The 27,016-nt window shown below is 42.1% G+C and overlaps 2 protein-coding genes across 26 annotated transcripts in view; one reads left to right on the plus strand and one right to left on the minus strand.

Moving 5' to 3' along the window:
• The window catches only part of KIAA0825 (KIAA0825 ortholog), a 428,558-nt gene extending 403,730 nt beyond the window's left edge, over window positions 1-24,828 (minus strand). For all 15 annotated transcript variants that reach the window (XM_086413109.1, XM_086413116.1, XM_086413110.1 and 12 more), the window contains exon 1: window positions 24,699-24,828. The gene's annotated coding sequence lies outside the window, so the exon portion shown is untranslated. The remainder of the gene's footprint in view (window positions 1-24,698) is intronic.
• SLF1 (SMC5/6 complex localization factor 1) overlaps window positions 16,721-27,016 on the plus strand; it is a 76,344-nt gene continuing 66,048 nt past the window's right edge. For 4 of the 11 annotated variants that reach the window (XR_015168287.1, XM_086413118.1, XM_086413137.1 and 1 more), the window contains exon 1: window positions 24,188-24,977. Coding sequence is in view for 4 of the 11 variants with exons in the window: in XM_086413118.1 (XP_086269244.1) it covers window positions 24,627-24,977 (351 nt within the window). In the remaining 7 variants the exon portion in view is untranslated. Of the gene's footprint in view, window positions 16,745-18,080; window positions 18,105-22,154; window positions 22,189-24,187; window positions 25,063-27,016 lie in introns of those variants that run through there. The other 7 variants (XM_086413119.1, XM_086413127.1, XM_086413125.1 and 4 more) reach the window with 7 other exon arrangements.

Here is a 27,016-nt window from a genome sequence, read left to right on the forward strand (position 1 = left end):
CTTATGATTATACAGTGGAAGTGAGAAATAGATTTAAGGGCCTAGATCTGATAGATAGAGTGCCTGAAAAACTATGGGCAGAGCTTCATGACATTGTACAGGAGACAGGGATCAAGACCATTCCCATGGAAAAGAAATGCAAAAAAGCAAAATGGCTATCTGGGGAGGACTTACAAATAGCTGTGAAAAGAAGAGAAGCCAAAAGCAAATGAGAAAAGGAAAGATATAAGCATCTGAATGCAGAGTTCCAAAGAATAGCAAGGAGAGATAAGAAAGCCTTCCTCAGCAATCAATGCAAAGAAATAGAGGAAAACAACAGAATGGGAAAGACTAGAGATCTCTTCAAGAAAATTAGAGATACCAAGGGAACATTTCATGCAAAGATGGGCTCGATAAAGGACAGAAATGGTATGGACCTAACAGAAGCAGAAGATGTTAAGAAGAGGTGGCAAGAATACACAGAAGAACTGTACAAAAAGATCTTCATGATCAAGATAATCACTATGGTGTGATCACTGACCTAGAGCCAGACATCCTGGAATGTGAAGTCAAGTGGACCTTAGAAAGCATCACTATGAACAAAGCTAGTGGAGGTGATGGAATTCCAGTTGAGCTATTTCAAATTCTGAAAGATGATGCTGTGAAAGTGCTGCACTCAATATGCCAACAAATTTGGAAAACTCAGCAGTGGACACAGGACTGGATAGGTCAATTTTCATTCCAATCCCAAAGAAAGGAAATGCCAAAGAATCCTCAAACTACCGCACAATTGTACTCATCTCACAAGCTAGCAAAGTTATGCTCAAATTCTCCACACCAGGCTTCGACAGTACATGAACCGTGAACTTCCAGATGTTCAAGTTGGATTTAGAAAAGGCAGAGGAACCAGAGATCAAACTGCCAACATCCATTGGATCATCGAGAAAACAAGAGAGTTCCAGAAAAACATCTACTTCTGCTTTAATGACGACGTCAAAGCCTTTGACTGTGTATATCACAACAAACTGTGGAAAATTCTTCAAGAGATGGGAATACCAGACCACCTCACCTGCCTCCTGAGAACTCTGTATTCAGGTCAACAAGCAAAGTTAGAACTAGACATGGAATGACAGACTGGTTCCAAATCAGGAAAGCAGTACGTCAAGACTGTATATTGTCACCCTGCTTATTTAACTTATATGTAGAGCACATCATGAGAAATGGTGGGCTGGATGAAGCACAAGCTGGAATCAAGACTGCCGGGAGAAATATCAATAACCTCAGATATGTAGATGGCACCACCCTTATGGTAGAAAGTGAAGAACTAAAGAGCCTCTTGATGAAAGTGAAGGAGGAGAGTGAAAAAGTTGGCTTAAAGCTCAACATTCAGAAAACAAAGATCATGGCATCCAGTCCCATCACTTCATGGCAAATAGATGGGGAAACAATGGAAACAGTGACACACTTTATTTTGGGGGCTTCAAAATCACTTAAGATAGTGACTGCAGCCATGAAATTAAAAGATGCTTGCTCTTTGGAAGAAAAGTTATGATCAACCTAGACAGCATATCGAAAAGCAGAGATATTACTTTGCCAACAAAATTCCATCCAGTCAAAGTTATAGTTTTTCCAGTAGTTATGTACAATTGTGAGAGTTGGACTATAAAGAAAAGTGTGCACTGAAGAATTGATGCTTTTGAACTGTGGTGTTGGAGAAGACTCTTAAGAGTCCCTTGGATTGCAAGGAGTTCCAACCAGTCCATCCTAAAGGAAATCAGTCCTGAGTATTCTTTGGAAGGACTGATGCTGAAACTCCAATACTTTGGCCACCTTATGCGAAGAACTGACTCATTGAAAAGACTCTGATGCTGGGAAAGATTGAAGGCGGGAGGAGAAGGGGACAACAGAGGATGAGATGGTTGGATGGCATCACCGACGCGATGGACATGAGTTTGAGTAAGCTCCAGGAGTTGGTGATGAACAGGGAATCCTGGCGTACTGCAGTCCGTGAGGTCAGTAAGAGTCGGACATGACTGAGAGAATGAACATAACTGTTCAAATGAACTGACGTGGCATTTATCCCAAGAACATAAGGCTGAATTAACAGACTGGAAAAGAACCAATGTAATATACCTCATTAACAGAACATAGGACAAAAACTACATGGTGACCTAAAATAGATACAAAGAAGAATGTGTCAAAATCCAACACTCTTTGATGATAAAAACTTTCATCAAATTAGGAGTAGAAGGGAATTTCATGAACTTGATAAAAGACATCAACAAAAATCCCACAGCTAACTTCATACTTAATGGAGAAAAACTGAAAGCTCTTCCCTGGAAGATTAGGAACAAGACAAGTGTGCCCATTTTTACCACTTCTATTTAACACTGATTGGGCTAGAGGTTCTAACAAAAGTAAATAAAAGGCATCCAGACTGGAAAGAAGGAGAACTATCTCTACTAATAGATGACATGATCTTGTATGTAGGAAATTGTAAGAAATTCTAAAACAAACTAAAGGTACTTCCCTGATGGTCCAGTGGTTAAGAATCCACCTGTCCACGCAGGGGACATGGATTCAAATCCGGGTCCAGGAAGATTTTTCACGCCTTGGTACAACTAAGCCTGTGCACCTGTGCACTACAACTAAAGAAGCCCACGAGCGCTAGAGCTGGTGCCCTGCAACAAGAGGAGCCACCACAGTGAGAAGTCCGTGCACTGCAGCTGGAGAACAGTCCCCGCTTGGTCAAGAGCAGAAAGCCCTCACACAGCAACAAAAACGCAGTACACCAAAAATAAAAGAAAACCTTTAAAGAAAACCCCAAAACTACTGGAGCTAATATTCAGCAAAGGTTGCACAAGATTACCAAACAGAAACAGATTATATTTTTATATGCTAGCACTTAACAATTTTAAAATTAGGAAACAAATGCCATTTACAATGACATCAAATAGAAAAAAAATATTTAGGAAAACAGTTAACTAAAGAAGTGCAAGACCTATCCACTGAAAAATGTGAAACATCACTGGAAGAGACTGGATTAGATTTAAATACATGAAAGGTCCATTGTTTATGGATTGAAAAATTTAATATTATTAAACTGGCAATACTTCCCAAATTACTCTACAGATTCAAAGCAATCTCTATCAAAATGCCAGCTGCCTATTTTGCAGATACTAACTCACGGATCATAAAATTCATGCTGGATATACAAGGGACAGCCAAAAAAATCTTGAAAAAGAAGAATGAAGTTAGAGAACTCACATTTCTGACTTTCTAAACTTATTACAGAGCTACAGTAATCAAGATTGTGTGAAAGGATAAGCATAAAGAGAGATATAATCAATGGAATAGAACCAAGAGTCCAAAAATAAATCCATAGAATGTTCAATTGATTTTTGACAAGGATTTCAAGAAAATTCAATAGAAAAAGATTAGTCTTTTCAAGAAAAGTTGCTGAGACAACTGAATACCAACATGTAAAAGAGTGAAGTCAAATTCATCAAAAGATATACAAAAATTAACTCAAAATCAATCAAAGACCTAAACATATATACAAGTTTTAGAGGAAATCATGGGTGTAAAATAAAAAATATCTGTGCTTCAAATGATCAATAAAGTGAAAAGATAACCTACAGAGTGGGAGAAAATATTAGCAAATCAAATATCTGAAAAAGAGATTTGGCCACCTCATGCGAAGAGTTGACTCATTGGAAAAGACTCTGATGCTGGGAGGGATTGGGGACAAGAGGAGAAGGGGACGACAGAGGATGAGATGGCTGGATGGCATCATCGACTCGATGGACATGAGTCTGAGTGATCTCCGGGAGTTGGTGTTGGACAGGGAGGCCTGGCGTGCTGCGACTCATGGGGTCGCAAAGAGTCGGACACAACTGAGCGACTGATCTGATCTGATCTGATCCTATAATCTATTAAGAACTACTTTAGCTTAAAAATAAAATGACAAGCAATTCACTTTAAAAATGACAAAGGATTTGAATAGACATGTCCAAAAGAGATAGACATATGTCCAGTAAGTACAAAAAATGATGCTAAGCATCATTAATTATTAGATAAACATAAATTGGGAGCACAAGAGATACCACTTCATAGCTCAGTAGAACAGCTAAAATCAAAAGACAGACAGTAACATGAATTGGAGAGAATGTGGAAAAACTGAAACCATCATATGCTGCTAATGAGATTGTAAAGGTCCCTCCTCCACCATTCTCAATGGGGTATTTTCCCTTGCATTTTGTAATTATTTTTGTGCTCTCTCTCACTAGACAGAAGCATCTGAAGACTAGAATTAGGTCTCTTTCCCTCACTTGAGTATATCAGTTAGGGCAGCTGTCATTCTTTGCTATCTGCAATCATTGCTTTCCTTACCTCTCTCAACCACTGGGGTGGCACTTCCCTGGTGGCACAGTGGTAAAGAATTTGCCTGCCAATGCAGGCGACGCAGATTTGATCCCTGTGTTAGGAAGATTCCCCTGGAGAAGGAAATGGCAACCTGCTCCAGTATTCTTGCCTGGGAAATCCCATAGACAGAGAAGTCTGGAGGGCAATGATTCATGGGTTGCAAAGGAGTTGGACATGGCTTACACTAAACAACAACTCCACAACTCAACTATAATCTTCTCAAGACAGAGACTGTGCTTTCTTTATTTTTGCATCCTAGCATCCAGCCTGGGCTTCCCAAGTGTCTCAGCAATAAAGAATCTGCCTGCAATACAGGAGACGAAGGAGACACAGGTTCAATCCCTAGGTCAGGAAGATCCTTTGGAGGAGGAAATGGCAACCACTCCAGTATTCAATGCCTGGAGAATCCCATGGACAAAGGTAGCATGGTGGATTACAGTCCATTGGGTTGCAGAGTTGGACATGACTGAGCAACTAAGCAACAACAAAGTACCCAGCACAGCAGTTGATGCACAGAAAGTACAAGAGAAAAAGTTAAATAAGAGATTCCTAAGCATGGTATACAGATCCCTGGTCAGGCGCAATATTCTTCCAGAGGGTTTACAAGACAAAAACTATTTTCATAGTAACAAAACATTATAAACCATTTCATTTATACTAAATGCAAAAGCAAGCATGCCTAAACACAAATTATAATCCCCAAGTTGTATTAGTTGTAGTCTTTTCTGTTGCTACTGTAGTAAGTTGCCACAAATTTATTGTTTTAAAATCCCACTAAGTTACTTTGTTATACTTTTCCAGGTTAAAGACCATTTGCAATGGCAACTCACTCCAGTACTCTCGCCTGGAAAATCCCATGGATGGAGGAGCCTGGTGGGCTGCAGTTCATGGGGTCGCTAGGAGTCGGACACGACTGAGCGACTTCACTTTCACTTTTCACTTTCATGCATTGGAGAAGGCAATGGCAACCCACTCCAGTGTTCTTGCCTGGAGAATCCCAGGGACGGGGGAGCCTGGTGGGCTGCTGTCTATGGGGTCGCACAGAGTCAGACACGACTGAAGCGACTTAGCAGCATCAACAGCAGAGGGTATCACTAGGCTAAAACCATATGGTCAGCAAAGCTGCATTCCTTTCTGGGGGCTCTGAAGACTCCCCTGTTTCCTTGCATTTTTTAGCTTCTAAAGGCTGCTCTCACTCCTCGGCTGGTAGCCCACTTTGTCCATTTTCTAGTAGATATGTGAGTACTTTTCATATTTCATCATTCTGAATCACTCTTCAGCCTCCTTCTTTCAGGGCTTCTCTGGTTGCTCAGACAGTAAAGAATTCGCCTGCAATGCAAGAGACCCAGGTTCAATCCCTGGATTGGGAGGATTCCCAGAGAAGGGAATGGCCACCCACTCCAGTATTCTTGCCTGGAGAATCCTATGGACAGAGGAGTCTGGTGGGTTACAGTCCATGGGGTTGCAAAGAGTCAGACACGACTGATGTGACTAGGACTTTCACTTTTGCTGTTGTTCTTTCACTTTTGAGAACAGTTGTGATTACACCGTACCCATTTGCTACTGATTTGATAATCTTGCTATTTTAAAGTAAACTAATTAGCAACTTTAAGTCCCCTGTGCTATTCACAGGTTCTAGGGATCATAATGTAGGCATATCTAGAGGGTCAACACTATAGTCAAATTTTTCACCATCACAGAGTAAAAAAATAACAGTCGGTTCACTTAATAATGTCCTTGATGAGGTACTAAAAAGTAGTAATTTCATTCACTCAATCTTTGCATACACCACACAATTTCTCGAAATTAATCAAATTGACTGTCATTTCAAGAAAAGTATTAGATGGTATTTGTTAACACTGAATTCCATGGACAGAGGAGCCTGGCAGGCTACAGTCCATGGGGTCGCAAACAGTCAGACACGACTGAGAGACTAACACACTGACATTTGTTGCCAAGGATAAAATAAGAACTTTCAAAGCAAAAACAAAATCCTGGAAAATTTTAAACTCTCAGTTGGATAGTTTTGCAATAAGTACGATTTTCCTGAGGAGATTGCTGGTGATATTAACAACTGGGATTTTGTTGATATTGTATAGCTCAGTTTAGTTGCTCAGTCGTGTCTGACTCTTTTCAACCCCATGGAGTGCAGCACGTTAACACTGAAAGCTCAGCTTCTCTGGACACTGGAGCTGAATAAAATCTCAGAGACAGAGTTTTGGGTGAGGTAAAAAAGGATAGCTTTATTACTTTGCTGGGCAATGGAGGCCACAGTGGGCTAATGCCAAGATAGTGAGAAGTTTTACAGTAACTGTTCAAAGAGGGAATGATCAGCTCGTGCACATTCTTAACATGGGTAGGTGTTGAGGTAAATAGGAATCCACATCACCAAACTTCAGGTCCAAATGGATGGTAGTCTACATGTTGTGGGCGGCATAGCACCATTTATCCTTAACTTCTCCCACTGGGATTCCCTGGTGGCTCAGAGGATAAAGAGTCTGCCTGCAATGCCGGAGACCGGGGTTCGATCCCTGGGTTGGGAAGATTCCCTGGAGAAGGGAATGGCAACCCACCCCAGTATTATTGCCTGGAGAATCCCATGGACAGAGGAGCCTGGCGGGCTACAGTCCACGGGGTCACAGAGAGTCAGCAGGACTGAGCGACTTCACTTTCACTTCTCCCACGGGAGGGGGTTTCAGTATCTGTAAAACATCTCAAAGATATTGCTGTGTGTATCCACTGATGGGGAAACAGGAACTTGCCCCAGGGCTGCTCTTGACCGTTTCTTTCTCCCTGGTCTCACATCCCTCCTTTTCCTAATTAACACTGCTTGAATCTGCCCACTGGAACTTGGGGTAGGTCATAGAGGCTGAATGAAGGCTGTTTCCTATAATCAAAGAAATGGGGGACACAAAACGGCTTTTGCCTAGAAGCCCTACAGGGCCCTGCTCAGTATCATCATATGAAGTACATAACGATTTGGAAGTCAAGCATACCTCAATGAATCAGTACTTTCCACGTGGCCAATGCATTATGGAACAAAAGCCTGTGTTTGTAAAAGATTCATTCAAAGTGCAAGATAGACCAAGGGATTTTAAAGTAAGAGTATAAAAGTTTCACTGACATGATTTCAGATTCTACATTGCAATTAAACTTTAAGAAACTACTGATAAAGAAAGAATAGGATAGTTAACGCAGGTAGTTGTAGAAGTCTCAGTAGAGGATTATAGATAGTGAGCGAAACTTAGGGAACTTTGGACACCACTGTAAGTTAATGACTGCTCCAAAAAGCTATCAAAGGTCGTGGAACAAAGCAGGCTTGCTTAACTGTGAAGCCATAAATAAAAGCATGCGATAGGCCCCAGGTAATTGGTGCAAGAAACAGGTTACCACCTTTCTACTGATTTGTACAAGTACTTTGTCAGTCCTAAGGTCAAACACTTTACTGCAGGATACAAAAGGAGGAGCTAGTGGTATAAGCCTGGCATCTACTCAAGAACAAGGAAGATGATCTTTCCCCCTTCCCCACTTTCCTTTGATTATAAAAATGTATCCTGGTTAATCTTCGGGCCAGAGCCCCCTCGCCTGCTTGCACAAGCATCCAAATTAATACATCTACTTCTTGCCTATCAGTTTGCCTCTCACATAATTCCTTCTGCACTAAGACACACAACTCTGGGAGATAATGATGAACAGGGAAGCCAGGGGTACTGCAGTCATGGGGTCGAAAAGAATCAGACAGGACTGAGCAACTGAACAACAGACACAAAGAATCTGACCCTCAAGAAGTCCAGACACCAGGTCAGTGATTCTATTAATACTCCTTTTTTTGCAACTACATCTATATAAGGTTAGATTTTGTTTACTCACTTCAACCAAAGCAACATATCACAAGAGAACAAAGAAGCAGATCTGAGATTTGAGTACCATTCTATGAAGTCAGATATTAAAGAGATTGCCACAGTTCCACTATAATTTTTGTTTAGAAAAATATAGTTATTTTTAATGCCATTTACATTAACATGTACTGACTTTATTATTGAAATAATCATGTCTTAAAATACTCAATTTTAACTTATAACATAATAAATATTAAGATATAATGACATACATACAAACTCTTTGAAGTCATCAGTAATTTTTAACAGTGTAAAGGACTTCTGAAACCAAAAGTTTGAGAACTGCTGAGTCAGAATAAATGAGAAAGCCACAGAAAGATCATGCCAGGTAAAGTTAATCAAAAGAATAAGCATACATATGACCCAGCCATCTCAGTGCTGGGCATATACACCAAGGAAACCAGAATTGAAACAGACATGTACCCCAATGTTCATCACAGCACTGTTTACAATAGCTAGGACGTGGAAGCAACCTAGATATCCATCAGCAGATGAATGGATAAGGAAGTTGTGGTATATATACACAATGGAGTATTACTCAGCTATAAAAAGGAACACATTTGAATCAGTTCTAATGCAGTGGATGAAACTGGAGCCTATTATACAGAGTGAAATAAATCAGAAACAGAAATACCAATACAATATATTAACACATATACGTGGAATTTAGAAAGACGGTAACGATATCCTATATGCACGGCAAAAAAGAGACACAAGTATAAAGAACAGACTTTTGGACTATGTGGGAGAAGGCAAGGGTGGAATGATTTGAGGGAATAACACTGAAACATGTATATTACCATATGTGAAGTAGATGACCAGTGCAAGTTCAAGGCATGAAGCAGGGCACTCAAAGCCAGTGCTCTGGGACAACCCAGGAGGATGGGGTAGGGAGGGAGGTGGGTGGGGGGGGTTCAGGTTGGGGGGACACATGTGCACCCATGGCTGATTCATGTAGATGTATAGCAAAAGCCACCACAATACTGTAAAGTAACTATTCTCCAATTAAAAAGAGAATGAGCATAGACAGCCTCAACAATAACAGGGTACATAAGGCAACAGAGAAACAGAGCCTAGGAGGAGGACTCCATTCACAAACTCTTTCCCAGTCAAATCTCCAAAGAGCAGAGGACTAAACTATCCACAGGGAGAAGGTAAACCGCCCACAGACATTCTTGTGGGCAGATATTGCAGGGGCAAAAAACGTTTCCCTTCTTCTGTTTAGGTTTTTTTGGCTGGTCTAATAATTAAATTGAAGCCAGATAGATTAACAAGAGAAAATTTTAATTTTGTATGTTGCACAGAAACTCCATAAAAATATGAGTCCCAAGGGCAAGTCAGAAGTTGAAGTTTATATGCCATACTGAGCTAAGGGCCTGGAGATTCAAAGGGGAGGAGGGTAATTCACAAGCTGATAAAGAGTATCTGCATCGCCACACAGATAGATCATTCAGATAAAAGTTATCTGTGGTAGTAGCTCCCTTTCTGGAACTGGCCCTGGATCTAAATACTTTTAGGAAGTTAAGGGAGGAGGTAAAAGTTTCTCCTGAGTGTTGATTCTTAATTACCTTCAGCTCAAAACAATTCACATGCCACAGTGGCACATTTGGGGTTAGCCTATTCTGTTCCCTTTCAGAATGAATATTTGCTAGAGAAGGAAATAATGATATATTTTTTAAAAATTATACAGGAATAAATTATCACATGATTATTGACAAAACTTATACTTTAAAAATGACAGTATTTGGTGAGCTGATGTCTAAAAAGCTAAGAAAATGGGTAAACAATGTCATGACAATGAAGTAAGAAAAATATTCACTAGTTATTAGTAAAAATTCAGGCTTTGCCGATATAATACCCCTCAAAAAGAACTCTCTTCACTCCTCGGGTTAAATTAGGGAAACCCTACATTTAAACTGTTAAAATTAGCTGTTTCCTATAGGGAAAATAAACAGAAGTTCAGGAGATGGGGCAGCGGGGCTGACTGCTAAAAAACAACTGCAGCTATTCATCCTCCCTAACACTCAATGGCCACAGTTAGGGAAAAGCTCTTCTCAGTAAATCTTAGCAAAGAAATAATGAGAGTGACACAAAAAGACTATCATATCAACCAACTGGAAAAGAGTAATCATGTGGCCTAAGTAGTGTAATCAAAAAGTCTTTTCTTGGATGCATGATACAAAAGAACCCTAAATTTAGATTCTTAAGGCCTCGCTTCTAGTTCAAGTCACATGTTTCCTGAGTTATCTGGGCAGGCTAAATCACCTCCTTAATCCTCATTTCCTCCTGTAAAGATAAGAAAGTTAGACTAAGCCCCTTGCCTTTAAAATTTAAATCCTTTGATTCACAGTAACAAACACACTTAATACCTAAATCCTAAAGCCACACATAAATGAAACAAAACTGTAGACTGCTACTGCTGCTAAGTCGCTTCAGTCGTGTCCGACTCTGTGCGACCCCATAGACGGCAGCCCACCAGGCTTCCCCGTCCCTGGGATTCTCCAGGCAAGAACACTGGAGTGGGTTGCCATCTCCTTCTCCAATGCATGAAAGTGAAAAGTGAAAGTGAAGTTGCTCAGTCATGTCCAACTCTATGCGACCCCATAGATGGCAGCCCACCAGGCCCCTCCCCGTCCCTGGGATTCTCCAGGCAAGAACACTGGAGTGGGTTGCCATTTCCTTCTCCAATGCATGAAAGTGAAAAGTGAAAGTGAAGTTGCTCAGTTGTGTCTGACTCTTAGTGACCCCATGGACTGCAGCCTACCAGGCTCCTCGATCCATGGATTTTACAGGCAAGGCTACTGGAGTGGGTTGCCATTGACTAGTATTCACCAATTGATGGGTCATGACCTGCCACGTACAGATTGCTGAATTGATTGATGGCTGCATTTCCTCAGTAAAAACAACGAAAGAGGAAAGAGGTAAGGGGATGGAGACAGACAAAAATATAATACTTTGATCTGTTTGACCAAGAGATACCTTTGGTGATATGTATGCATATGTGTGTGTGCACGTGTGCACTCAGTCATGCCCAACTCTTTCTGACCCCATGGACTGTAGCCTGCCAGACTCCTGTGTCCATGGAATTTTTCAAGCAAGAATATGGGGGTACGTTGCCATGTCTTCCTCCAGTGGAACTTTCTGACCCAAGAGTCAAACCCAAGTCTCTTGTGTCTCCTGCACGGACAGGTGGATGCTTTACCACTGTGCCACCTGGGGAGTGGAAGTAAACATTTTTCCTCTATTTTCTAGATTCTTTTGGCAGATGCATTCATCAAATCAACATAAGGCTGATTTATATGGACTGTCGCCCACCAGGCTCCTTTGTCCATAGAATTCTTCAGGCAAGAATACAGGAGTGGTAGCCATTCCCTTCTTCAGGGGATCTTCCCAACTCAGAGATCAAACAACAGAAGTAAGAATACATAAAAAACTATTAAAAAGAAAAAAAAGGTTTTAATGACCTGGATAACCATGATGGTGAGGTCACTCACCTAGAGCCAAACATCCTGGAGTGTGAAGTCAAGAAGGCCTCAGGAAGCATTACTACAAATAAAGCTAGTGGAGGTGATGGAATTCCAACTGAACTATTTCAAATTCCAAATGATGATGTGGTTAAAGTGCTGCACTCAATATGTCACTCAAATTTGTAAAACCAGCAGTGATCACAGGACTGGAAAAGGTCAGTTTTCATTCCAATCTCAATGGGCAATGCCAAACAATGTACAAACTACCATACAATTGCACTTATTTCACATGCTAAGCATGATAATGTTCAAAATCCTTTAAAGCTGCAGCAGTACATGAACCAAGAACCTCCAGAGAAACAAGCTAGATTTAGAAAAAGCAGAGGAATCAGAAATCAAATTGCCAATATTTGTAGGATCATAGAAAAAGCAAGGGAATTTCAGAAAAGCATCTGCTTCATTGACTACATGAATGCCTTTGTGTAGATCACAACAAACTGTGGAAAATTCTTAAAAGAGATGGGGATATCAGACCACCTTACCTGTCTCCCGAGAAACCTGCAAGCAAGTCAAGAAGGAACATTTAGGACTGGATGTGGGACAATGAACTGGTTCAAAACTGGGGAAGGAGTATGTCAAGGCTGTATATTGTGACCTGCTTATTTAACTTATATGCAGAGTATATCATGTAAAATGCCAGGCTAGATGAATCACAAGCTGGAATCAAGATTGCCAGAAGAAGTATCAACAACATCAGATATGCAGGTGATACCACTCTCATGGCAGAAAGTGAAGAGGAACTAAAGAGCCTCATGATAAGGTGAAAGAGGAGAGTGAAAAAGCTGGCTTAAAATTCAACATTCAAAAAACGAAGATCATGGCATCCTGTCCCATCTCTTCATGGCAAACAGAAGAGGAAAAAATGCAAACAGTGACAGATTTTATCTTCTTGGATTCCAAAATTGCTGTGGACAGTGACTGCAGCCACAAAATTCAAAGACATTTGGCCCTTGGAAGGAAAGCTATCACAAACCTAGAGAGCATATTAAAAAGCAGAAAATATCACTTTGCCAACAAAGGCCCATGTAGTCAAAGCTACAGTTTTTCCTGTAGTCATGTAAAGATGTGAGAGTTGAACCATAAAGAAGGCTGAGCATGGAAGAATTGATGCTTTTGAATTGTAGTACTGGAGAACTCGAGAATTCCTTGGACAGCAAGGGGATCAAGCCAGTCAATCCTAAAGAAAACTAACCCTGAATATTCATTTGAAGATCTGATGCTGAAGCTGAACCTCCGATACCTTGGCTACCTGATGTGAAGAGCCATCTTTGGAAAAGATGCTGACACTGGGAAAGATTGAGGGCAAGAGGAAAAGGGGACGACGGAGGATGAGATGGTTGGATAGCATCACCAGTTCAATAGACATGAGTTTGAACAAACTCTAGGAGACAGTGAAGCCTGCTGTGCTGCAGTCCATGGGGTCACAAAGAGTCAGACATGACTGAGAGACTAAAGAGCTTCCCAGATGGTGCGGTGATAAAGAGTCCACTTGCCAATGCAGGAGACGTGTTTGATCCCTGGGCTGGGAAGATCCCCTGGAGGAAGAAATGGCACCCCACCCCAATATTCGTGCCTGAAAAATTCCATGGACAGAGGAGCCTGGCAGATTACAGTCCATGGGGTCGCAAAGTGTCGGACACGACTGAGCAACTGAGCACATACACACAAGGCAGAGTACCAGAAGGAAAACGAATTTCACCGCATACACACGGGAGTGCCGTAAGACTATGAGACCCAAAGGCAAGCCAGACAGTTGAAGTTTACATGTCACTCTGAGCCAAGAAGGACTGGGGCCTGGAGTATCCTGTGAGGAGGTTTAATCACAGGACACTAAGAGCGGATATTTGGTAACCTGTCATTTGCCCTGCCATACATATCAGTCATTCAGGTAAAAATTATCTCTGGTAATAATAGCTCGTTTACAGGTACTAATCTTGGATGGCCAGTTGCTTGAAGCAGGATTTTGGTTCTCAGCCAGAGACCAATGTTAGGTCACCGCAGTGAGAGCACCAAATCCACACCCGTAGGCCAGTAGTCAGTGGCAAGGCCTTGGCCCTTCTGCTTTGCAGAAGAAGAATTCCCACAAAGACAAAGTAGGGACACGAGTATTTATTAGGTGGAAAAAAGAGCACAGGATGTGTGGATAGACACATGTGGATAGAGTTGCTGAGTGACGTCTTCATGGCAGTTTGAATTACTTTTATTTTTTCGGCTGTGCTGAGTCTTTATTGCTGCTTTCTCTGGTTGCAGTAAGCAGGCGCTCCTCTCTAGGTGTAACGTGTGTGGGTTTCTCATAGTGGTGGCTTCTTTCGCTGAGGAGCACTGGTTCCAGGCGTGGGCTTTAGTAGCTGCAGTGCATGGTGATGGACAGGGAGGCCTGGCATGCTGCAGTCCATGGGGTCGCAAAGAGTCGGACATGGCTGAGCGACTGAACTGAACTGAACTGATGGGCTCAGTAGTTGTGGCTCCTGGTCTCTGGAGCACAGGCTCAATAGTTGCAGAGCACGGGCTTAGCTGCTCTGTGGCATGTGTGATCTTCCCGGACCAAGGATCAAACCTGTGTACCCTACATGTCAAGGAGGATTCTTAACCACTAGACCACCACGGAAGCCCTGGATTACTTTTATTGGGCATTTATTCTGGTTTTGTTTGGCCAATCACTTTGATTTGCCTGGTTCAGAGTCCGTACTTACTACATCTCAGGATCCTCCCATCTATGCATACACATCTCTTAGTCAAGATGGATTCTACTGAAAGGGCCCATAGGCAGTGGCATCACTTAGCATCACTCCCCTTTCGACCTATATGCAGCCCTTCTGCATGAGTGTAGCTGGGGAGGTCTCCTCACTTCCAGAATGAGGAATATGTGGTGCGGGCAGGGCTCAGCCTCCTCTCTCAACTGTCCTGCTATTCTAATCTTGAAGTATCAGTCCACAGTAGACGAATCTCCAACTGCTTGACCCTGGGAAGCCCATCTACCTCCTAGCTCAGTATAGGCTCCCTATCTAAATTCTTCTAGGTAGTTAAGGGAGAGGTAAAAGTTTTTCTTGAGTCTGCTGGATCTCGATTGCCTTTGGCTCAAAACACTCCAAATGCCAAAGAGGTCTTTTTTAGGGTCACATATTTTTTGCTTCCCTTCACTAAGAAAGGAGATGAACATTCAAATTTAGGTCGATATCACACCATGGATAGTAACATTAATCAGCCCTTGAAGATTGTTACATTTATTGGCTATCTGAATTTAGAAATTCAGACAGTTTGTGTTTAATCACCTGACGTCAAAAAATCAGTTTCTTAGCTAATGTTAACTCTTTTCAGCTGTAATATGGAACAGATCTATTGATTCCTCAACGGTTCTCTGGCGAACAAAACTGTATTATAAGATATAAGGAGTCATTAGTCTAAGAACATGTGCCTCAAATGTTAATGTCAATGTTTGGCAGCAGCGACTGTATTTCTCAAGGGAGGTGTGGACAGGCAGTAAAATTCAAAGAGTTGAGCTTTAAACACACTAGTCAGTTACAGCACGTGACTACGATGAATTATTTTTGTTAGTAACTAAATCATACTGAGTACTGGGGCGACACAGGAGTCCTCTAAGGGATGACTTTGGCTCTTGGATTCCCCATGACCTGGTGAAGCTTTTTTAGGACAGTGCGGAGCTCTGAGATTCTTCTCACCCTCCTTGCTTCTCTCCCTGTCTCTTGCACAGGTTGTCAGACCTCCACTGAGGCCTGAAGGTACTTCTCTCCTCCTCTCGCTTCCGCTCCTTTACCCTTCACAGGCAGCTTCCCCCACACATCTCTTGCACATCTATTCCCTTCTTTGGATCTGCTTCTCTGGGAATCCGAGCAAACAAAGCACCTGTCTTGTCACCATGTTAAACTCTAGACGTCATTATTTCATTTAGTCTTCACAAAAGCCCTTTTAAGACACTATTACTGTTCCCATTTTATCAATAAAGAAACAAAGAGAGAAGAACAGTAACTCCCAGCATGATGCAACCAGTGACAGAGTTGGGATTTGAACTCAAGTCTGTTTAATTTCACGGAGCTGCAGACCTTATTTTAAAGCAATTAGATTTTATTAAATAACACCAAAAAGTAGGCAGATTCCTAAAAAAATTTTTCTGATGGCTCTATGTGCTTTCACACATTATCACATTTAATCCTAATAAATCCATGCAGTTGAAACTACCATTTTACAGATGAAATTGGGGACCAAAGAATTTAAGTATCTCTTTCAAGATCGTCTTGTGTAAGTTCATAAGTTTGAGCCCACACAGGTCTTCTCTGAATTCAGCTGTTTCACATTATACTGATCTGCTGAACTAATCAAATGACAATTGAGTCCTTTTTTAGTTTTAGACAACTTGTCTTGAGAACTTTATTCGGCAAAGAATCTCCCAAATGATTTAAACAGCTATATATGTTCATTCTCTCTTTATGAGTGTTTGTGTGTAAGTGTAATATATGTTATAGATTAAATACTAGCAATTAAGGATATTTCTTGAGCTGCCTCTCATCTATTTGTATTTTAACCAAAATTTACGGGAAATAGCTGAAGCACTGTTTCAAAAACCTGCCTCCAATAACACATTAGCAGCTGAGGCTGGAAAGCAGCATTTTCTGCCCACTTTCTGAGGCTTTTTAATATAACTTAATCAAATTATGCTGATTTTTTGCTTTCACTTCCGGACTCAGCTGCAGCCCTTTAGTTCACCACGCAAAAACTTCCCTTAACTAGAGTCACCTGATCAGGTGAGTCAGCAGTCTGCAGACTCACCACTTCTAATGACCAAAGGCTGGTGTTTTACCCTCCTTTAAAAGGACATAGCCTAGCAGTAGTGCCCTGATTTGGACGTTGAGCAGCCAGGCAGCGACTCAGCCGTATTCAGACCCTGGGAGGGAGATGGTTGGTTTTGTCTGCTTTGTTTTTTTGTCTTCTGTTTCTGTAGAGAAGGCATTGTGGAAGGACATGGAGGAGAGAGGAGTGATTTTGCGGGACCCAGGCTCAGGCAGGTCAGGAAAGCTAGGCAAATCCAAATATGACCACACCATGGGTGGGAATCAGGGGGAGTGGGGGAAGGGTGAGGGGTTCTAGAGCCCCTCCTGGGCAGAGAAAAGCCCAGGGTCCCCCTACCCAGTCCACCCTGTGACTTCAGATGGGGAAACCCAGGCTTAAAGTTGGGTAAGTGTTGGGGGCCAGAGTGAGGTACTCCGCCCGTGACAAAGGTCATGAGGAAGGAGGCTCGACATACGCAAAGGCGGGATCGAGCCTCAGGAGTCCCCCTGGAACTCCTCGAGCATCTACCCCCATAACCAGAGCCTGCCTATTTTACTACTTTGTGCTCTTACCTACACCTCTGACTTTACGGGGGGCTGTCCCCCACCACCTCTTTTGGAGAAGGAGTTAACCTAGAGCTCCAGTCAATAAAAACTCTTGGGTGTGACAAGAGTGTTTTAACCTACAAACTCCTCTGAAGGTTCTCTAGCCTGCCTGACAGGCTTGTCCAGCCACATGTGATTGCTCACAGCCTCCCGACCGTGAGAGGCACGAGATGCTTTAAACCTTCTAAAAACAGGTTCCTTAGAAAAGTTAGAAAACTATTAGTATAAGTATAATGGGCTGATTAGAAATTGTATTGGTGAAGGGTTTTTCATTTGTTGAGCCAATGTTTGTTGCTAAGTCTCCACATCCCCTGCCCTTACACACATTAATGAATATATAGAAGAAATAAGTATTAACCTTTGATATTAATCACGTTAGACCTTAGGCTAAGTAAATTCTTTCCTTAACTAAAACCCACTACACCGTCACCCTATAGGAATGTAACTTTATTTGGGTGGTGTCTGTTTTGAGAATAATCACCCCTGGAGAAATAAGTGTCCTGGTTGACTGACCGCTGTCACAAGGAGAGGGTCATAAATTGTCAGCAGGCCCCCCTGGCCAGAAGATGATGTAACACCCCTAAGACCTCTGTATACATTTGTATGAAGCACCTGACTTTCATAAAAGTCAGGACTGCTGACCCCGAGTGACTTTTGCATAACATCTCAGTGTATAAAAGTAGACCATGGAAAATAAAGAATTGGGATCAGTTTCTTGAAATACTGGTCTCCCCATGTCTCTCTCTCTCTCACTCTGGTTGAGTCTCCATCTGGAGCTCGGAACCCGCCATGCTTACTAATTATGCCTGGGCTTCTAAGATCCGACCGGGGAGGCCTCAGTGTCTCCTCTCCTTCAGGAGAATGGAAGGACGCCTGCAGCCTACGTAAGTGGTGCAAACTTCTTGTCTTGAAGTTTTATTGGTCTCCCGCGTAAACCAAGCTACTCAGCCTCTTTTCTCCACTGAATTTTCCTACTGAGCTATCCTCATCCTATTACTCTTTATATATTTGATAAAATATTTAAATAAATAGGTCGCCGACGCCGTCCCCGCTTCGAATACCCTGGATCAGCCGGGGCAGGACCCCGGCAGGTAAGGGGTTGGGCTTCATTCATAGCTCGGTAGGTAAAGACTCTACCTGCCATGCAGGAGACCTAGGTTCGATTCCTGGGTTGGGAAGATCCCCTGGAGAAGGGAATGGCAACCCACTCCAGCACTCTTGCCTGGAGAGTTCCATGGACAGAAGGGCCTGGAAGGCTATAATCCATGGGGTCGCAATAGTCGGACATGACTTAGCGACTAAACTACCACCACAGACGTCAGGAAGGGACAGGAGGCAGGGAGGATACAGGAAAGTGCGGTGGGAAAACCTTGTAGCTCTAGATGGTACCCCTCTCCCCGACTCCCAGAAGCCTGCTGCCATCACACCTGAGTGCCAGTGCCAGCATCCATACCGTTAAAAGCAATACACCTGTAGAGAGACCCTCACCCAGTCAGAACTGTGTGTCTGTGGACCAGTCCCCATGTGAGCCCCTTAAGGTGGAGGCCCAGAACTGGGACACGTGACTCCTCAGAGCCCTTTCCTACCTGTGAGCCAACCTGAGTGGCCACTCACAGCTCACTCTTCACTAGGATGGAGAGAGGTACTCTCAAGTCAGGAGGGGATTTGGCTGAAGTTGGTGTTCAGTAAGTAGGTGCTTGGCTGGGTCTGGAATGGGATTATTGTGCAATTTTTCTTTTTTTGGGGGGAGGGGGCTTATTTATATACTCTTACACTCTTACATTTCTATAACAAATGGGTATAATTTCCATAAAAATCAAATGTTAACCCCATCCTCCACCCCACCCTGGTTATGCACAAAAACCATTGCTCATTGTGGAAAGTCTAACATCTTTAACAGGACCACAGTTACCCACAGCTTGCACTCAACTCAGCTTTTTCACATTTTATCATTAGCCTTCAATCCATCCCACAGATCTAATACGTACTCATTAATCTTTTCTGGTACCTTTGCATCCTCCAATGCCAAAATCGTCATCCTTTAAGGCCCAAACTCAGCATTACCTTTTTAAATAAAATCTTTCCTCATCTGTCCTACTGAAAGCAAAACTTCTTTCTGTGTTTCCCATCCTTTTGTTGTTCAATAATTGTATGTAAATTGTTGGTCATACAATAGACATTTGTAGGTATAACTTGCTCTTTCTTAGTGGACTACAACTGAAGATTCTTCACCTTTGGCTAACCTATAAAGTATTTTTACATTCACCAATCTTTTATCCTTAAAAGACTGGGGAGAAGGGAAGAGAATCAATATATATTTAATGCCAACTGTCTGTCAGGATTCCAAATCTTGAAAGATGATACTGTGAAAGTGCTGCACTCAATATGCCAGCAAATTTGGAAAACTCAGCAGTGGCCACAGGACTGGAAAAGGTCAGTTTTCATTCCAGTCCCAAAGAAAGGCAATGCCAAAGAATGCTTAAACTACCGCACAATTGCACTCATCTCACACGCTAGTAAAGTAATGCTCAAAATTCTCCAAGCCAGGCTTCAGCAATATGTGAACCGTGAACTTCCTGATGTTCAAGCTGGCTTTAGAACAGGCAGAGGAACCAGAGATCAAATTGCCAACATCTGTTGGATCTTGGAAAAAGCAAGAGAGTTCCAGAAAAACACCTATTTCTGCTTTATTGACTATGCCAAAGCCTTTGACTGTGTGGATCACAATCAACTGTGGAAAATTCAAGAGATGGGAATACCAGACCACCTGACCTGCCTCTTGAGAAATCTGTATGCAGGTCAGGAAGCAACAGTTAGAACTGGACATGGAACAACAGACTGGTTCCAAATAGGAAAAGGAGTTCGTCAAGGCTGTATATTGTCACCCTGTTTATTTAACTTACATGCAGAGTACATCATGAGAAACACTGGACTGGAAGAAACACAAGCTGGAATCAAGATTGCCGGGAGAAATATCAATAACCTCAGATATGCAGATGACACCACCTTTATGGCAGAAAGTGAAGAGGAAATCAAAAGCCTCTTGATGAAAGTGAAAGTGGAGAGTGAAAAAGTTGGCTTAAAGCTCAACATTCAGAAAACGAAGATCATGGCATCCGGTCCCACCACTTCATGGGAAGTAGATGGGAACACAGTGGAAACAGTGTCAGACTTTATTTTTCTGGGCTCCAAAATCACTGCAGATGGTGACTGCAGCCATGAAATTAAAAGACACTTACTCCTTGGAAGGAAAGTTATGACCAACCTAGATAGCATATTCAAAAGCAGAGACATTACTTTGCCAACAAAGGTTCATCTAGTCAAGGCTATGGTTTTTCCTGTGGTCATGTATGGATGTGAGAGTTGGACTGTGAAGAAAGCTGAGTGCCGAAGAATTGATGCTTTTGAACTGTGGTGTTGGAGAAGACTCTTGAGAGTCCCTTGGACTGCAAGGAGATCCAACCAGTCCATTCTGAAGGAGGTCAGCCCTGGGATTTCTTTGGAAGGAATGATGCTAAAGCTGCAACTCCAGTACTTTGGCTACCTCATGCGAAGAGTTGACTCATTGGAAAAGACTCTGATGCTGGGAGGGATTGGGGGCAAGAGGAGAAGGGGATGACAGAGGAGGAGATGGCTGGATGGCATCACTGACTCGATGGACGTGAGTCTCAGTGAACTCTGGGAGTTGGTGATGGACAGGGAGGCCTGGCGTGCTGCGATTCATGGGGTCGCAAAGAGTCAGACACGACTGAGGGACTGATCTGATCGGATCTGATCTGTCAGGTGGAGCTTCCCTGGTGGTTCAGTGGTAAAGAATCCACCTGCCAATGCAGAAGACACAAGTTTGTTGCCTGGGTCAGGAAGATCCATTGGAGAAGGAAACGGCAGCCCACTCCAGTATTCTTGCCTGGGAAATCCCATGGACAGAGGAGCCTGGCGGGCTACAGTCTGAGGGATCACAAAGTCAGACATGATTTAGTGACTGAACAATAATAGCATGTGTCGGGCTCATGCAGGGTGTTTGAAGCTACCTCAACCTGGAAAGCATTCTTCTATATCCATTTTATGTTAGGTTTAAAAAAAAAAAAAAAACTGAGCTCACAAAGAATCAGTGACTTATCAGGGTCATAAACTAGCAAATGCATGCCTGAGATTCTGAACTCTGAAAGTGGAGTCACTCAGTCGTGTCCAACTCTTTGCGATCCCGTGGACTATAGCCTACCAGGCTTCTCTGTCCATGGGATTCTCCAGGCAAGAATACTGGAGTGGGTTACCATTTCCTTCTCCAGGGGATCTTCCCGACCCAGGGATCGAACCCAGGTCTCCTGCATTGGAGGCAGACGCTTTAACCTCTGAGCCACCAGGGAAGCCCAAAATCATAATTATACATCTACCAACATATAAGGGTTGGATTAAATGATGTAATTTACATCATTTACATGTAAAATACAATAAATTTACATTCATTATATGTAAAACTCCACTCAAGAAAATTTTCTAGCATGTTAGAATAACACTTGGGAGGATTTTTGAGCCAGAAAAGACTTTAAACATCATTTAATCCAACCTTTATAGATGAGAGATATGCTCAGAGGGATAAATTTCCCTGTGTTTAGACCTAGTTAGTAGATGAACCAGGATTAAAATCCAGTTGGAGGCAGTATAGTGAAGTGGTTAATACTATGGTCCTTGGAATCAGCACTGGTTCCAATCATAGCTCTGGCACTTAATGACTGTGTGTAACCTACAAAGATTTACAAAGCTAATCTTTGTTTTCTCAATCTTAAACGAATGATAAAGCCCTACAGTGCTGTGAGAATTAAATGTAACACTGCACAGCAGAAAGTAAGCAATAACAAGTACTAGGTATTCTCTCATCTCCTGCCTCACTGTCCACTCTTCTTTGCAGGATAGCATATTGCCTTTTGTGGATGGGTTGTGGAGTGGACATTACACTCCAGGGTCAAAGTGAGTAATGATTAAATGTGCATTTATTTATCTGGTAAGTCCCTTTAAAAAAAAATACATGTACAAATACTTCTCTGTGGATAAACAACTTTTAAAAAGTTCATTCAATAAACATCTATTGAGCCCATAGTACATACCAGATGCTGAGTATGAAACAAACAAAACAGATAAACTCTCAACCTTCATAAGCACTGAAATTTGGCGGGGAAAAAAAAATCACTGAGATCTACCTGCGGGATGTGCAAAGCAAATATTATTCACAGAGAAGTCAATACGATGTAATGGACATTAGCGTTTGAAATGAGCTGTACACATATACCTGTGTTTTTTTGTAAAACCAGTTATTCTTTAGAATTAAGTTCTAGATCATTTCTAGTACTGGTCATTTCAACTAGATTTTAGTAAATTCCTTGAAAACTATTCTATTTCTTTACATACAGTAGACTATTGGAAAGGGCAGGTTTAGTTAAGCACACGTGATAACATATGCTAATCATTGTCTGTTTCAGGGTTACATGAGTGGAAAAGAATAGTTTTCTAAGAGCTAGTAGATAGTAATTCCTTACTGGGCATCACAAAGTTCAGTTTTATGAATTTGTGCTCATTTATTCATTTTCTCTCTTTCTACATACACACACAAATAGAAGCTGACTAAACAGATAGCTGATACTCTGGTCTTAGAGTCACTAATAATACACTGATGGTCTCTAGATTGCTTGTATTTGTTTGAGTAAGGGTGATAAAACTGGCTAAGGATAAATAAAAAAAGAATTTGGATTACTCATATGTCAAAATTCTTTGTAGGGATTCTTTAAATCCCTAACACATTCCTTAATCTTTAACACATTAAGGAATTGATTCCTTAACTCCTTAAATCTCTTATACTCAAGTTTTGCTATCCATTTGACTTTGGAATGTGATATACTATCCAATTTTACTGGAGAGTGAAAAGAATGATTTTGTCATTTATGAAAGGAAGTAGACAGCATAGTAAAAAGAGCCCAAGCTTGGAGTTTCCCTGAAACTGGGTTCAAATCTCAACTGCCATTTAATTGTATAACTTGTAAGAACATCTGAGTCTCAGTATAAAATGTTTGCAAAATGGGGATAATACGATTCTCTTTGTAGAACTGTAGAAAGTTTAAATAAAATGATAAATGTAAAGTACCTGGCAGATAGCAGCTATTTGTGGCTAACATTAGTGGCTGGCTATATTAATTTGAAAAGAGGTCACAAATCAAGAGCAATGATTAAAAAAAAACCCAAAACACTGCCTATCTGATAACTAGTTGTTATATAAAAACAAGGTACCTTTCTTAAATTATTTATAATCCTTGCAACTGAAGAAATAAGGAAAAACCACAAGATTCAATAAAAATGACAAAATTGGGACCAAATGAGGTTACAAAAGTTCGAATTGTTGATCAACTAGGAGATAACATGCTTCCATACTCTCAAAAGATAATAAAGCATTTGCCTGATGCATCAGGGTCCTTGAATTGAACATATTGCATTTTTCTTTATGGTAGTTATTGCTAGAACTCTATGTAGAACTGACTGGGGGTAAAAAAAAAAAAAATCAAGCAGCTGCTTATGGAACACGTGATTGTTTCAGTGAAAGGTGGTAAGTGAAAACTACTTACCTGAACAAACTGCATGACTCAAGAAAGAGAAGTCACCAAAAAAAGCTTCTCTCATCACATTTTTAAAATCTTCAACTACATGGGCACATTTCCTCACATTACCTTTTCATCGGAAGCAAATTCTGCTCAGACCCCCATCTAAAATTCTCCTGAAGGTTTCATTAGAAAGCCTGGAAGAACGCAGAGGCACTCCTTTCTGAAAGAACATCTATTCCTGACTACTCCTTTCCAAAAGGTAAAAATGTGTATCTAAAACCCACGCATGAAATTTTGAGCTTGTTCTGCTATCTCAATTAGCTCATAGAACAAAGACCATTCTCACCCTATTTAAACCGCGGCGGTATCGCTGAGTTCTCAATCAGGAACGACCCCCAACCCGACCCCCTCATTCCACTTCCAAAAATAGAAAAGGTGAGCTCTTCAGCCAGCTGCTTGTCTCCCCGGCACTGCACCCCAAGATGAAGGAAACCATACTCGGGAAAAAGATGGTAAAGCAGCTCTCGAAAATCAAGGGTGACCACCACCCTGCCTGTGGGAGAGTGTGGACACTCCTTGACCACCTCTACAGACACTCTCCTAAAAGAGGTAGCAGTAGACGGTGTCTTCTGTCTTACCCAGGGGCACCTGGGGACCCGAGGTCGAGTTCCGAGCTGGAGACAGAAACTGTGAACTGAGAAGATGGTAAAGTCGGAATCTCAAGGCCTTGTCCTGCAGCACAGAGGGTCAAGAGCCAACGGGGTTGGATGGGGACTCCGAGTTCAACCTTTTCCCGCTTAACTTCTCGGTCAGATCAAGATGCTGCACGGAGTCTCGGGTGGACGGAAATACCAGGTCCAGGAGGCAACCCAGAAAAAAATAATAACTCACCAGTCTCCCAACCTTCGGCGCGGTGCTAGCAGGAGCTTGGCCCGCGAGTCCGGATCCAGCCGGGGAACCTGCTTGGAAGACCCTGACGACAGCTCGAGAGCGTCACTGACAACCACCCGGAAGTGTCACAATCGCTTCCGGAGCCGCGGAGCGCGCGGCGGGAAATTATTTCCCAGAGCCCGGATTCGTGAAGCCACTGGTGCCGCAGCGGCAGTCTTCGTCCCGCCTGTCAGGGGCCGCTCCGCGGAGGCAGCAGCCCCAGAAACCCCGGCCGGGAAGGTAAAGGGCCTCAGCCCTGAAGACGCGGTGTTCACCCTGACCGTGTGGGGGTGTTTCCTCCTCAAGTTTCGGCGGCGTCCGAAATGTGAGGCTGTGGGAAGGCGCCGGGGCAGGGGAGCGGCGACCGCACTTGCCTCTGGCGCTTCCCGCGGCCGCGGCTTGCCCGCGTCGGTGGGGTCGTGTGGCGGCGGGCAACGGGCCCCCCGGCGCCTCTGCTTGTGCGGGCGGCTGGAGCGGCTTCCCATGCCTTCCGTTTGCGCAGCTCGTTCTACTGCCGGGAAGGCGCTAGGCCACTCGCGTCTCTCGTTTCCATAGAACCGCCTGGGACTCGTCTCCTCGAGTCCCGGCTTCTTGGCTGCTTTTCCATAACTTAGCGTCAGTGCAGGTGGTTGGGAATTCCCCCAGGCCCACCTTCCTATGAAAAGGCAAATGCCGTCGTTTATTTATTTTTCCTTCTTCCTGGTAGAATTATAAACAAATCTCAAACGGTTCAAGAACGTCTCTCTGCGGCTCCTGTAGGCCTTGAAATACGCACATACACTCTCACACGTCTCCCTAAAGAAGGCGGGGGTTGGGGCGGGCTGTGTTTCTGGGGATTATGGTATCTCAGCTGTTTGAAGGCAGGGACCAAGGCGAAGGGATTATCCTGAGATTCCGCCCTCCCCTCCCCCCCCCCCCCCCCCACAAAGCCTCTCTGATTAAATATTGACAGAAAACTTGTTATGTTTTGAGTACTTCCTTTCAAGATTTGACCCGGAAATCAGATGAAACTTGATTTTGGAAGCGTCAAGCTCTTTTGTACGAATGAATATCCTATACCAGAAAGAACAGAACAGTTATTGTTAAGACACAAGGAATGAAAATTTAAACCTAATTTCCAGTGTAGGTGTGACAGGCTCTTGTGTCTTATAAACTTTTGGGGACTTGTGTTATTATGTTATGCCTCATTTCCTAGAAGTACCTATTGATGCGCAAGGTGTTCCCATTTTTGGCAAGTTTGACGAACCCGTCCTGCAGGTGTTTAGGTGGATTTTTATAAGGGAGTTACCTTGATTATGTCTAAGTTAACTCCGTGTTAATTTAAATGAACTAGGATGTTTTAAGTACTTGAATATTGAAGATAGCCTTCAGTAATGCAAAATATGCTCTTAGATCTGTTTTCTAAGTAGATTTTCTTTTTCATTATTGACTGTGGTTTAATTATATCATGTAACATTTTCTTGCTTCCTTAAAGCAGAAAGCATAAATCATGTAAAACGGTCTTTGAAAACGTGGTCAGGTGTGGGTTTTTTCATAGTCAAGATTCAGAACTCTGAAGATTTCCACTAATGTCCAAAAACGTTTTTAAGAAAACCAATAGTATAACTAACTAGACAGTATTTTCCTGGTTAATTACTCTAAATACACTATTTCAGGGAAACATTTTAAAAATAAAATCAGTAATTCCATATAGGCTCTGAAAAAACAACACTCTTTCTCAAAAATATAAATTAAAACAATATGTTACTTGACTCTCCTTAAATATGCTAATAGGAAATACGTGCTCTAAAATTTACCATGTACTATTTCTTACCTTTTAAAGCCTCTTACTGCTTAAAAGTAGAATATTCCTGAGACTTTTAAATTCACTTACTTCTTACTTTCTTGATACCAGAATTACTTTGAAATAAACTGTTTTGTTTTTGATGGAGGAGAAAAGCCCATATGAATTAGTCTAGTGAATAATTAATACCAAATCCACTTTGAGAGGAAAATAATGAAAACTTTTCATAAGAAAAAACTGGCACTCTTTGGATTGTTCCTAAAAACGCTTTGAAATTTTAGACACTGATATTATTTTTCTGAAATTAAATTGTAATTAGTATAGATATTTTCAGTGCTAACAACTAAATGTCTCTTCACCCTCACAGTAGATTCCGTATCTTATGAGGTTTCTCTTTGCTTCTCTGAAAGTAGGTTGCTTTTTAAAATTATAATGTTAAAAGTATCTAACTAGATTCTGAAATTAAAGTCAAAGTGTATTGTAGAAAAGGCATATA

This window comes from Bos grunniens, chromosome 7 (genome assembly GCF_055505025.1).
Source record: "Bos grunniens cultivar Pamir isolate PY7600 chromosome 7, Bosgru_T2T1.0, whole genome shotgun sequence".
Classification (NCBI taxonomy): Eukaryota; Metazoa; Chordata; class Mammalia; order Artiodactyla; family Bovidae; genus Bos; species Bos grunniens.